This window comes from Carettochelys insculpta, chromosome 20, assembly GCF_033958435.1.
Source record: "Carettochelys insculpta isolate YL-2023 chromosome 20, ASM3395843v1, whole genome shotgun sequence".
NCBI lineage: Eukaryota > Metazoa > Chordata > Testudines > Carettochelyidae > Carettochelys > Carettochelys insculpta.
The window spans coordinates 9,142,829-9,156,381 of NC_134156.1; the positions used below are offsets into that span (position 1 = coordinate 9,142,829).

Here is a 13,553-nt window from a genome sequence, read left to right on the forward strand (position 1 = left end):
GGCTGCTGCACACGGTGACCATAGAGCCGCGCAGGGGCTGGAGAGAGAGCGTCTCTCAACCCCTCAGCTGATGGCCACCATGGCGGACCCCACTATTTCGATGTTGCGGGATGCAGATCGTCTACATGGTCCCTACTTCGACGTTGAACGTCGAAGTAGGGCGCTATTCCCATCCCCTCATGGGGTTAGCGACTTCAACGTCTCGCCGCCTAACATCAATGTTAACATTGAAATAGCGCCCAACACGTGTAGCCGTGACGGGCGCTATGTCGAAGTTAGTGCCGCTACTTCGAAGTAGCGTGCACGTGTAGACACGGCTCTGGTGTGATGGGGTTCAGGGGTCCCCAAGCTCAGCACCCCATCCACAGGAAGGAGTGACTCTCACTCAGCAGGAGAACCGCAGGTTTATTAGCTGACAGGACACAGCGTCTTACAGAAGAGTCACTACAGCAGGCAGAGATAGCCAGTCCAATCCATGCAGCAGAGAGGAGGACCTGAGAGGTCCCATGAGCTGGTGCCTTGCCCCCATCTCTGGCTCTCTCACTCCAAACCCAGACTAACTGCTTTCCAACTGCCCTTTCCAATTCAAACCCCTCAGGCTCCACCTCTTCCTTCGTCTGCAGTCCAGAGGTGTCACCTGATCACCTAGGTTACCCTCAACAGAAGTCCCACATCCTCTATAAGCCACTCACGTATCTCTCACTACACCACACCTGGCCCTGGCCTGAGTGGCAGATGGAGTGAGGACTGGGCCTTGGCCTTGGGCACAGTGGCAGGGGGAGGCTGGGGCCAGCCTTGTGGCTGCATATCTTTCCCCTGGCCATAGCCATGGGAGGAAGTGGGAGGCCAAAGCAGCAGGTGGGGGCGGGGGGGGACGGGGACGACAAGGCTTTTGTGCCAGCCCCAGTGAGAACAGCAAAGTTGGGGGTAGTGCAGAGGTGCTTTCCTGAGCCCCAGTGTGAGCTTAGGGGTTAGGTTAGGGGGTGTGGGAGTTACAGGGGAGCAACAAGGGACATTTATCCATCAGGAGGCGGGACTGAGAGCTTGAAATTCGATTGTAATTGAAATTGGTAGACTAGTTAACCAGAATATACATGAGCTAGGTTTTGTTTTCAAACTTCAAATAACTTGCCTTCACTTGTTCAAGGTGACCATGACACTTCACCAGAGGAGTTTTTGCTTGTAGCAGAGCATGACTAGCGCCAGCTTAAACAGCAGCTTTGTTTAAATCTCTAGGCGTGCAACTCTTCTACTCAAAGGCCAACTTGCTTGTTTTTTTAGAAGAAAGGATGACTCTCGTACATCAATACATAAGGGTCGACATCACCGGTGGCCAACCTGTGGCCCTTGAGCCGCATGCAGGTTTTTGCACAATTAAACGTGGCTCCTTTTTGGAGCCATCCGCCAGGAGTGCTGTCTGTTGCTCTGTGCACGCGTCCCAGTGCTTGGAGGAGAAATGGGTGGCGGCAGCTCTGGGGAGTCATCGGCATTCAGTTTGAGTGGGGGCCTGGCTCTGGGAGAGAACATTGGGTTACAGCTGGGGAGGCGGGGGGAGTCTGGGGTGCCTGGCTCTGGAGGAGGGGAGGGCATTAAGCCACACAGATAGATCTATCTATATTTTAACTCTCCCCTGCCACCCCTCAGATAAAACTCCATCTGTGGCTCTTAGTCCCTATTTGGCCAACCCTAATCTACATAACAGTTGGGGCAGGAGGAATATAAAAAATATATCATGGCAGAGAAAGCTTAAGCATTTGGATTTCTTTTAAAACACGTAAAGCATCTGAGACACTCATATTCTACTGCTGATATTGTTCATGAAAATCCATTTTACTAAATACAAGAAAGCAGGATGTCAAATTAGGTTTTATTTTTCATGTTTTTTAGCAAAGGTTTTTAAGACAGTTTGTAATTTGAGTATTCTTCTGTGTCCAGACCACTGGTGTTTAAAAATGGGCTATCCAGGCAATTTCTTTTTTGTCTTCAATCAACGTCCACCCTCCTGCTTTGTTTTATAGTTGAATGAATTTTTTTCTGTCGCAGTCGTTCACGATTCATTTTTTGTACCCTAAGAACAGAGAAAGAGTGCCTTAATCAACCTACCCCAGAAACATTATTATATCACACCCGTCTTATGATAAACATACCCAATGTGTTACCAGCTGCCATCCCTGCATGCCGGGAAACAACCTCTGCCCTCCGGACATTGTAATTTTAGTAGATTGCTGAACTATATTAAATTATTTGTGCTAGAGGAGGGGTAGAAAAATCTCATGTTGCAGGATGCAAGTTGATCATCACAGAGGCAAGGAAGGAATTCTAGCCCTTCTCCCCCAAAAAACAGCATTGCACAGTTGGCCACAGGGACCTTTTGCGGTCCTCTACAGCAGTGATTCACAAACCCGTTGGCTGTTTGTGGTCCAATCAGTCCAACCATTGCAGTCCATTGAAAAAGATAAAGATAGAATATATTCTGTGTGGATGTGGCCTAGATAAAATATAGAAAGCTGCCTATGTGGCCTGCAGTAGTAAACAGGTTGAGGACCACTGGTCAAGAGCATCAGGTATTGGTCACTTGGAGAATGTGGATATCAGGTTTGATGGACCAGTGGTTTGATCAGGTCTTAAAAAAAAAGTTACTACAGTGGCTAGCACAGTATAAAAAGATACATTACAGAACAGATAGAATAGTGCGGTTTATTTACAATGGTATAGCTAGAGCAGCCTTGACTGACCCTTTGCTGTAGCTCTACTACAATCTCCCAAAGAACATGAGAGCCCTGCCCAGGGATGCCTATGTTTAAACCCTCCTGAAAATTCCAACTGGACTCAAGAGTTTGTCGGGATAATATAATTCTAGGTGAGTGAACCTTGCTTTTAAATTTCATACCTGGCTATGAGGAGGTGAGAATTCTCCTTAGGTACCACCTTGGTTTTCTGAGTGGCCTCCTTAATCAGGTCTCTGATTTTTTGCAGACAGTCTGCCAGATTCTTCATTTGGTAGCGACTCACTTCAGAGGTTATGATCAACTCACCAGACTTATTTATTCTATTCCTGTACTGAAGAGGAAAAGAGAAAATATTTGAGCATAAACCCTTTTCCAGAGGCATCATTTCCTGGCATAAAAGCTGTGACAGAAATGGCTGTTTTCCACAACATCTTTGGGAAATCTACTGAATTAATTTTAAATAGCTTTGAAGTCCATTGCATCATCAATGAAAAAAAAAATTATGTATTGTGGGATTGTATGCATCTTCCTTAAGAGGCAGATGTGGCCAACATCAGCCCCAAGAAGTGTTATGAGCTTCAGGGGAAAAAAAAAAAAAAATCCTCTCAAATATTATGCCAGACAAGAAGGAAGTTTTGGGACAAACATGGTTAAGTGGGGTTCCCAGGAAATACCTGTGTAGAAGGAAATGCAAATTCTAACTCTGGACTCAACCTTTTGAAGCTGAGCCCTGAGGAGAGAATCATAATCTGATCTATTATTTACACATGGTCTGAGAAGATCAAAGACACAATCTATATAAAGGAAAAGCTAATCTATGCACGTATGCATTAATTCTGAGCAAACCCCCAATGCGGAGATTTGAAGGTCTGGTCACTGCCAGAGCCCTTGTTGAAGCTGGGGGGTGATCAGTTCTGTCTGGGCATTCTGACTTGCTGGGGAAAACACAGTGGAACTGTGCAGCCTGGAAGAAAGCATGATGTAGGTCTCCAGCCAAAGGAGGTGCTGGCTTAGGAGCCACAAGCCTAGAGCAGGTGCCTTTGCTGGACCACAAGAGGAAATTACAGGTGCAGCTGCCCTGAACGGTGACAGAAAGCTGTCAATTAGACAAAATGCTGGGAAGCGGAAGGAAAAAGTTGACAGTTACCATTGCTGCTATTTTCTGCCTCACATCTTCTGCAATCCAATCTGCTGATGCCAAATGGAATCTAACTTCTGCCTTACTATTGACTGCAAGTGAAAGAAAGAGAAGGGGAGGTTTATTTCATCATGTGTATCACGCTCCAAAGCAGCTGGTGATTAAATTGCCCTACTGATTCTAATCTGAATCTAAACGGAGGGAAAGAGTTGCCTAATGGTTATAGCACTAGCCCAGGACTCAGGAGACCCAGCTTTGGTTCTCATCTCTGCCACAAATTTTTGACCTCTGAAGGTCCCCTCCAGTTCTGGTGTTCTAGGATTCTATGATGTGCAGTAGGATCACATCCTTCTGCTTTTCCTAGTGCCACAGTTAGAGGAAAAACTCTATGTGGGTGCTCATTTGGACCTCAGCACACTATCTGTTCACCAGCACATCATCAACTTGATCTAAATGCAACTTCCAGTTTCAACAATCACTTAATCCCTATTTTTAAAAAGTTCACCCTGACCTTTCTTTTTAAAATATTTCCTTCTACGTTACTTGTAATTCCTTAGCACACTGGAAGATATTTTTTAAATCTGGTTTTGAACACAGGTTACTTTTTTGAACGTTCCTCAGCCTGTATCACGCAAAACAGACCAGTCGGCTTAATTTTCCAGGTCTCACACATTACAGCGCTGTGGAGTTCATATTGCAAACACTGCAGAGAATTGTTTTTGTTTAAACAAAAATTGTTCCTACTGGAATAAAAAAAATTAAACATTTCTACCTGTCTTAAGTTTTGTAATTTTTTTTGTTTTTTGGTTTTTTTTTTTTTTTTTTTTAACCACAACACTTATTTGGGGTTAAGTTTGGTGGGCCTGAATGTTCCTTTAAGTGCCTTAACTATAGTGAAAAACAAAAAGCAGAAGGCCACTCTCAAATTTGGTTAGGATTTTTAAAAAACTTGGATTTCCAATGATTTCATGTTGTACAGACGACATGTTTTTAAATCCACAGAATATTTTTGTACCTTTGTTAACATTCTGACCTCCAGGTCCGCTGCTCCGGCAATAGGATATGGACAGGCATCCTGGAAGACAAGAATGCAGGAGTGCTTAACCCCACAGTCAGATCTGTAACTAATCACGCAGTAAGAATCAAACAAAAAGAAGTGATCTAAGTCAGTGTGTCTCAACCATTCCAGAGGTGGGGGGGAGCTATATTAGTCTGTAGCTTTGAAAAACATCCAGAAATTCTGTGGCATCTTAAAGACTAATCAGATTTATCTGGGCATAAACTTTCATGGGCAAAGTCCCACTTTGTCAGATGTGTTGTTTCAATCTTTCCAGACTGTCATACCCCTTGCAGGCATTTGATTTGTCTTGCATAGCCTCAGTTTCAGCTCACTTAAAACTAACTGCTTACAAAAATCAACACAAAAATACAGAAGCGTCGAAGAGCACCGTTACTGACAAATTGTTATCGTTTTTACCTACAACAACAAAATAAAATCAATTGAAATATAAATATCATCATACGTACACAGAAGTGTAAAGTCAATAAGCAGAATAAATAACTCATATGAAATTTTGGTTTTTACTGTCTTTGCTAGAGCTTTTATCTAGCTTGGTGTAAAACTAGGCAAATATCTAGATCAGGGCTCCCTTCCACAGCATCCAGCCTGTGGCAAGGTGAGGTTGGATCAGCCAAGGTGAGGCTGGATTCTGGTCACAGGCTTTGCTGGGGACCAGAGGCCAGGGGCAGGAAGTGGCTCCGGGCTCTGCTGCTGCTGCTTCTTGTTCCACCAGTCGGGGGAAGAAAAGGAGGGTAGCAGTGGCCCCAGCAGCCTTCCTGGAGGTTTCATACCGCTGCTCTGATTGGCTGGAATTCCAGCCAATCAGAGCAGTAGAGGGTAGTGCCTCAGAGCAAGATGGGGAGCAGAGCCATGAGCGTCTGGGGTGAGCAGGTAAGCTGCCCCCTCGTCACCCAGACTGCGTGCCCCTTGTCTGCTTCTGTGCGCCCTCCCATATAGACCCCCAGTCCCACCCCATTCCTGCCCCTCCCCCAACCCCACACACCAAACCCTGCACCCCCATCCTGCCCAGACCCAACACCCCTCTGCAGCACTCCCCTCCCATCCAGACTCCCCACTGACACCCAGCTCCTGCCCCTTCATCCTCACTCCACCCCTCCCTTCCAGACCCAACAACCCAAACCCTCCTGCAACCTTCCTGCCACCAAGAGCCACACCCCCAGCCTGCCCCTGCATCCCCGTCCCATACCACAGCCCCTTTCCCACATCCCCTTCCTGCCCACACCTCTCACCCTCAGCCCACTCCTGCACCCCACTCCATCCCAGATCAGCCACCCTCAGCCTACTCCTGCACCCTGCCTGCCACCAGATCCCATGGCCCTGGCCCTCGTACAGTCAGGGATCACGTCTGTGAGGGCTTCCCCTGGCTCAGTTCTCACTTGTGTGGCCCTGACTGATTCGTCTAGAGTTCAGAAGATGCCGATCCAAAAAAAACGTTCCTCACCCTGCTCTAGATGAGTTGACGTGCCCCTGGAAGAAATCTGCATACCCCCAACATACATGCACATACCACTGCTTGAGAACCACTGAAATGATGTGGGGATGGGAGAAGAGAATGTAAGTTTGAAGGCAGGCGGCTAACTCCAAATCCATATTGACTAGCTCTGATAGAGTTAAGGGACAGCTCCTCAAGTGGAAAGGTATCATCATCAACCCTGGGTTCAGCGCTCATTGGTGTCTGATGCCTCTCTTGCTATTTCCTTCCATCTCTCCCTGTCCAGTGCGGAGTGTCTTAGTTTCTGTAGACTAGCTCCGCACCAATCTACTATATCATCTACCCACTCTGTGGGGTTTGCCTCTCCTTGTCAAACCGTCCATTATACCCAGCACCAGGTCTTGATTTTTTTGTTTGTCATTCATTCTGCAAATATGCCCGAATAGCTGTAACTTGTGTTGTATAACCCTCTGCAGTAGGTTCTCTTTTGGCTGTATCTAAGTGGAAAGCTAACTGCAACAGAAACACTCCTCTGAGTTATTTGACAGTCTATGCATAAACCCCCTGTCTTGTTGCAAAGAAAGATGCTTACAGATTAGATAATCTGAAAGGGTCTGACCCAAACCCTATTGAAGAATACTAGTAAAGTGGGTTTGGGATCAGTCCTCTGCTGTTAATCCCTAAAATGATAATTCTGCCTTATCCTGATGCACCAAAATACTTTTCTTGCTCAGGTTCTGAAAGCCTAGAACCATTTCAGGTAAGATTTTTCAGTCTCTCTCTCTCTTTTTTTTTTTTTTTTTTTTTTTAATAAAGTTAATAAATATCTACTTTATTCAAGTAATTCTAAATTTTAATTGCCCTTCACTACATTCCCTCCACCAATCCCATTTTTATCATAATTACAATATTGCCACTTGGGTAGTGTGCAAAATAAACTCAGGATTAATGCAGTTTCTTGTCAGGTTCCTCCACTCTCTCTTTTCAGTCACCCATGCAGCTTGCGCACAAAACTTCTTCTGTGATAAATTCCTTATGTTTATGGGTAAGTTTTCCATGCTAATGGGAGTTGTAGAGATTAACACTTTGCAAAGGACTTGTTTGCTTTTGTTGTTTCTGTGCAGGTAACTGAAATCTCTTAAAATAATTAAATTGATTTGCTGGCAATAAAAGCCCACTGAAAGCAAACAGGACAAAGAAAAAACCATTTCTCCTATATACTAGACTTACCCACAGGAATGTCAGGAGAGGGCTGTTTAGTCCCATCCTATAAAATACATACACATAATGAAGCAACTGCTGTTTGATGCTACAGAAAGTATTTGTGCAATAAAAGTCAGTCTCCAGAGCACAACTTTCAAGAAAACATAAGTAGAGAAGCTATTGCTACATAACAATTCTATTTTTCAAAAAAGTGATGAGTTCAAAATTGCCTTAGGAAAACATCCCTGTAAACAAACAAAAAGCAGTCAAGTAGCACTTTAAAGACTAGCAAAATGGTTTATTAGGTGAGCTTTCGTGGGACAGACCCACTTCTTCAGACCATAGCCAGACCAGAACAGACTTTGTTACTATCCCTGTAAACAGTCGTAGAAAATCAGTCTAGAAATATTCTTTAATCTAGCGTACGTCTCTGTGAGCGGTTCACTGCAGAGACCTGGCCTATAATCCTCTTCTTTGCACCTTTCACCTGTGGTGTCCAATTTGGATATTTTACTTCCTTTGTAAACAGACTGGCTCATCTGTTCTGTCCTACACAATCCTGCTCTACAGGCTTTTGCCATACAAGCTGTTTTTATTGCCTGTTAGTCATCTGTAATATGCCACCTGGATAGTCCATGCCTCTGATACTACTACAGACTCAGCTTGTCCCTCTCCACTACAACCTTCCATTGTAAAGAAGCAATATGCCATTTGATTTTTCCGCCCCACCTTCCTCTGAACATGGACACCTTTGCCCTGACAGATATCAAAACCAAACTTCCATCACCAGTGACACTGGTGCTCTTTTTTTAAAAATCACCAGACTCTCCAGTTTTGCTGTTGTTGAGGTTCTGGCCCTGGAAAGCCCAGGACCAAAACAGGCCCTCAGTGTAACTTCTGTGGCCAAGAGGCATGGGCCGTGTCTACACTAGCCCCAAACTTTGAAATGGCCATTTCAAAGTTTACTAGTGAAGCGCTGAAATACATATTCAGCACCTCATTAGCATGCGGGCAGCCGCGGCACTTCAAAATTGACACGGCTTGCCGCCGCGCAGCTCATCCCGACGGGGCTCCTTTTCGAAAGGACCCCGCCTACTTCGAAGTCCCCTTATTCCCATGAGCAGATGGGAAAAAGGGGACTTCGAAGTAGGCGGGGTCCTTTCAAAAAGGAGCCCCATGGGGACGAGCCGCGCAGCAGTGAGCCGCATCAATTTCGAAGTGCCGCAGCCGCCCACATGCTAATGAGGCGCTGAATATGTATTTCAGCGCTTCATTAGTAAACTTCGAAATGGCCATGCAAATTGGGGCTAGTGTAAATGTAGCCATCATGTGACAGAGCGCTGCAAGGCTGTTTCTCTAGCACACAATAGCGCCATGGTGCAATGCACCACAGGGAGCTAAAAACACCCCACATGCTGCCTGCAGTTCATAGAGGGGGGCTTGCTTGAATGAAACTAGAGGCAACAGCCCACTATAACTTGCCATCCACTGGTATCTGCTGCTGCTAGGCCCCGCCCATTGGGCTCAGGCTATGCCCTCTTCCACCTCCTTCCCCTGCTACTAGGCCCCGCCCATTAGGCTCAAGCCCCACCCCATAAGCGCTGGCCCCACCCCTATCCTGACGTTCTGCCTTGTCCCCACCCACAACTGCTCCGCCCCACGCACTGGAACTACCTCTGCGGCTTCGCTTACGCGCTGCTCCGGGTAGAGCCTGTCCAAGGCGTATGCGCTCCGGAACTCGGAGCTGGCGGCGGCGGCGGCGGCGGCGCGGCGCAGGACGCTCTGAGAGGTCCGGGAGGGGAGCAGCGCCGCCCGACAAAGGCCCCGCAGAGCGCGCGCCGCCATCTTTAGCCCTCTGCGTGCGCAAGCCTTTTAAGAGTCCGGCCGGGAAACAGCGGCTGCACGCGAAGGTTCCGGGGCAAGTTTACCCCCGGCCCGTGTGTCAGTGAGTGCAGGCGGGTCAGGGCAGGGCTGAATTTTGTAGGGTGGGAGCTGCTGGGGGCAAGAGGGGCGCCTGCAGGATGACGTGGGGTGGGCTCAGTCCGCCCAAGAGGCCTGGTTGCGTGGATCTGCCTTGCTCTGACCCCCTACGCACAGGGTCCCAGGGCCAATCACTCAGATTTGGGCCAGCTGGTGCCCCACTCCCGTCCCGCAGTCAGGGAGGCTGGGCCAAACCTGGGCAACACGGTGTCAGCTTGCAACGGTGCTGGAAGGCCCACGAGGCAGGATTCCCCACCGTGGGGTGAGTGCAGGCAGTCTCGCTCCCTAATCACCCCTGCTTCTCTCCCCAGCCTCCCACCCTGGGGACAGGTCCCAACCCTTCAGCCTCCTGCCCCCTGGGGACAGGTCCCCTCCCGTTTGATGCACTGGAATTGTTGCTAGGGATGTGGAGTGGTCCCATGGCTGAGCAGTGCGAAGGTGCAAAGGGACCACTGTAGTCATCTAGTAGTCAGACTTCATGTACAATGCAGGTCACAGAATGTTCCCTACTTTCCTTTGGGCAGTGCAGTGACACAGGGTGTTGGTGTGTGGTCCTGCCACAAAGTTGCCTATGGGGGTGAACGGGGTATGAGCACTGTTCTGACTTTGCACGCATTGTGCAGTTTTGGCAATGCCAAGCGTTCAAAAGAATCCATGAATCCAGGCTCTAGGGCCTCAACAAAAACATCAAATACAGTGAGTCTTGTGTAATGTGTTGAGAGTTGGTAATGCTGTTTCATGGTAAAACCCCTAATCCCAACCACATATGCTAATGTTACTGCAGTATCTCGGGCCAATCTTACAGAATCTCAGAGTATTTTCTTTTTGTAAGACTGAGAGGGTGCAGATCACAAATCCCCAAACCCTCTTTTAATAATCATGTATACAGTTAACTCTTTCATATCCGGCAACCTTGAGACTGGGAGTTTGCTGGATATTCAAATATGCAAGTCAATAGAGAACAACTGGGGAGGCACAGGCAGTGGAGAGAGACAAAGCTGCAGGATCCCCGGCTGGGGCCGGAGGAACACTGGCAGCCCTGGAGCCGAGAAGTCAGCCAGGGCGGGAGAGCACCAGCAGCTCCGGGGCCAGGGACTCAGCCGGGGAAACTTTGGCAGTGACAGCTGTGACTTCCGGTCAGCTTTGATCTCAGAACAAGTGGCATGTTTGTGCTGGTTATCTGAGCGTTTTGGTTGAAAGAATACTGGATACGAGGGAGTTTACTGCAGTAATAATCAAATGTATTCTGGGTATACCTATCTTCTCCTGTAGATCAGAGAAAAGGTTTAGTCCTGTGAGATTCTAAGAGCCTCATGCAAAGTGGTGATCACCCTCCATGTCTCTTGAAATGAGAACTATGTTCCTTGGCACACACTGGCAGGAGTACTGCTTTGGGCAGTACGAAAATGGATGGACTGGAGAGAGCATCACCAGAGCCTCTCATGTTTTGAGAGGAGTAGAAATGGTATCAGAGACCATGAAAAGAGCCCTTAGTATAAACTGCAGAATGAAGTCAAATCCTCTGGTTAAAAACTTGGTACTGAGGCTACTCTTCATACATAGGAGCAGAGTAACAGGAATCTGAGCTTGGGTCTCCCTCTCTCTTTGGTTATCACTGTGGAGGCAGAATGTTCTGTTCCATGGGAAAGGAGTTAAGTGTCTTATATCGCTGTCAGGTAGCCGGCTGTGGCTGACACTAAGCAGTGCTGATGGGCTGTGGAGGGCACTGTATGTGGTTTTAATCTAATCTGTGTAGTACCACAGCAGCACAGGTTGGTTGGGAGAGACCCCTGGGATTTCTGATAACTGAATACTTCACAAATAAAGTCAGACTCATCAGAGCCAAGACATGCCATCTGGTGACCTTAATTTCAAGCAACAAGCAGGTAGATGCTTAGGATTTGTAGCTGCAGGGATGGAGAAGAAATAGCTGTAGCAGAGTGACTCACTTTGCCAACTGTTGTTAAACCTGTCAGGGTTGTTGTGTCATTGGTTGCATATACCAAGAGGGCACCATTCTGCAGCCTGCTGTGGGGTTTCAGTTAGCAAAACAAAGGTAATTGAGGTGGCATAATTGAACCCAAATTTTAAATGAAGATACCTTTCCTATTCTTTCACCTTGTGTCAACTGAGAGTCCTGCCACAGGAACCCTGTGTGAAGCAGAGAGTATTGGGTTAAAACTAGTGCCCTTTTGTCTGTCTTTTGCTTAAGGGCATGATATGGACGAGAGATGGGCACCTACAGGGGGTTTGAATAAGACATGACTTTGATGTAATTCAAACAGAACCAACTCATTTTCAGGCTTAATGAAGCATGGAGAATAAAACCCACCAGCGTTGGGGCTCATTTTAAGAATAGGTTCATCCCATCTGGTGACATGTTAGTAGGGAGAAGGGACTGTACAAAGCTGTCCGATAATTTGTGATGTAGTGGATTGGCATGCCCAAGGATGCATTCACACTTTGCATAGTGATCCCAGCAGATTTCACAAGCCAGTCGGTGCTGGACCAGGTCCATGCTTGGGTGGAAAACCTGCACGAAAGTCATAGGTGCTACAGAAAGTTATGCAGGTGATTCAGTAGATGGTATTCTACTCTCTAAGGCCTCAGCTCTGGAATCCATCCCTACTCCTGATTATAGAGACTTTTCTGATTCAGGACTTCAGTGGGAACCAGCTTATTGTCCTACAGTAGTGCTGATGTAACTGGGCTTTAGTGTAAGTTTTGTGGTCATTAAAGAGTGAAACACCCCTGTTCTGCTGAACTGAGGTTTCCTGGACAAATTCTGATCTTGTTGCTCTATGTTTCCCCTGCAATTGCAAATGTGTGCAGTCTGTTCTTCACTTCCTATCCTAAACCATTTCAGGGTGTTTCTGTGTGCTGTTGGACTGGTGGTTACATTTCCATGGGAGGCTAATGATCATTGTATCTTCTTGACCTAGCTCTTAATAGTGTTGGCACACTTTATATTTGTAACTTACTTTGAGCTCCTTTAAATATACTCTTTTTTAAGAAATGCAAAGGATGCTAATTTTGTCCTTTTGGTGGGGATGCAGTTCACTGGAACCCTCATTTAAAACAAACATCTGGCTCCTCCAGCTGACTATGAATCACAGGTCTTTCTGCGTGTATGGCATTAGGCACTCATATTTTCGGACAAAGAAAGCGTGCTTTCAGCTCTTTGCTGCACAAGCTGCTAATACAGTGCAGCTGTTCCTTTGTCAAACCGGATGTTAATATCTTGTCACTTGCATGAGTAATTTTTTTGGAGCCTGTTTTAACTTTTTTTTAAAATTAGCACTTGGGGGATGGGTGTTGAGAATTTTGCAAGTTTACGGACCGTTGAGAATCGATAAGCCTTGGTTTTTCAGGATGTGGTTGGTGCTAAAAACCCAAATAGGTGAAATTTCGTTACATATGCAATCACAGGTGCATTCCCTCCACCTTCTCACAAGGAGCCTAAAGCGTTTCTTGCTCTCAGTCCACGATGGCCAACCAGTTTGTGGGAGCACGAGCACCTGGTGGCCGGACCTCACTCGCAAGGCAGAATGACCATACACTCCATCTTGGAATGCTATCACACAACGGCAGGAAGGTCTGAAGTCAGGCCAGGAGAAAGAAATCAGAAAGTTGACAAGTAGTTGGAGAGTCCCCAAAGAGAACATCCTGACAAGCAGATAGTAAGCCCCGAAAGAGAACAGCTGGGGCTAGTAGCTGGAAGCCCCCCAAAGAGAACATCTTGGTTATGCAATATCAGAGGGTCTCGGGGGGAGGTTCAGAAAAAGACCAAGGAGAGAGGAAATCTTGTAACATGTTCTGACAGGCCGGGAGGATAGAAAGCCCAAATTAGGTAACAAACGCTTTAATTGGCCAGGTATCGAACCCCCAAGTAAGAAACAGTATAAAAGGTGATTTAGCAGGAATAAGGGTGTGGGCTCCTGGACACGAGGCGGAGGCTAGCAACTTCCAGTCCAGACAGCAGACCCCGGC

General features: G+C 46.9%; 1 protein-coding gene and 1 long non-coding RNA gene across 3 annotated transcripts in view; one reads left to right on the forward strand and one right to left on the reverse strand.

The window, feature by feature from the left end:
* Positions 1 to 1,848: 1,848 nt before the first annotated feature.
* MRPL58 (mitochondrial ribosomal protein L58) lies at positions 1,849 to 9,456 on the reverse strand. Of its 2 annotated transcripts, none has more exons than XM_075014926.1 (6): positions 9,276 to 9,456; positions 7,611 to 7,647; positions 4,883 to 4,942; positions 3,877 to 3,959; positions 2,891 to 3,060; positions 1,849 to 2,068 (listed from the first exon to the last, which is right to left on the reverse strand). In XM_075014926.1, the coding sequence occupies exons 1-6, from the start codon at positions 9,426 to 9,428 to the stop codon at positions 1,984 to 1,986; spliced, it is 588 nt and encodes a 195-aa protein (XP_074871027.1). In that variant the 5' UTR covers positions 9,429 to 9,456; the 3' UTR covers positions 1,849 to 1,983. The 2 variants fall into 2 exon arrangements, with proteins under 2 accessions (XP_074871027.1, XP_074871025.1); XM_075014924.1 differs by having other exon boundaries at positions 9,258 to 9,454.
* LOC142023698 (uncharacterized) overlaps positions 9,406 to 13,553 on the forward strand; it is a 30,796-nt gene continuing 26,648 nt past the window's right edge. Inside the window, exon 1 of the long non-coding RNA XR_012648283.1 lies at positions 9,406 to 9,528. This is a non-coding gene — a long non-coding RNA (uncharacterized LOC142023698). The remainder of the gene's footprint in view (positions 9,529 to 13,553) is intronic.

Excerpts from the sequence above, each read along its gene's own strand:
- MRPL58 (XM_075014924.1), bottom strand. The coding sequence starts at position 9,428 with ATGGCGGCGCGCGCTCTGCGGGGCCTTTGTCGGGCGGCGCTGCTCCCC. Across the intron at positions 7,648-9,257 it reads GCGTAAGCGAAGCCGCAGAG|GATGGGACTAAACAGCCCTC; the intron begins GTAGTTCCAGTG and ends TGTATTTTATAG. Across the intron at positions 3,061-3,876 it reads GGCAGAAAATAGCAGCAATG|TACAGGAATAGAATAAATAA; the intron begins GTAACTGTCAAC and ends TTTCCTCTTCAG.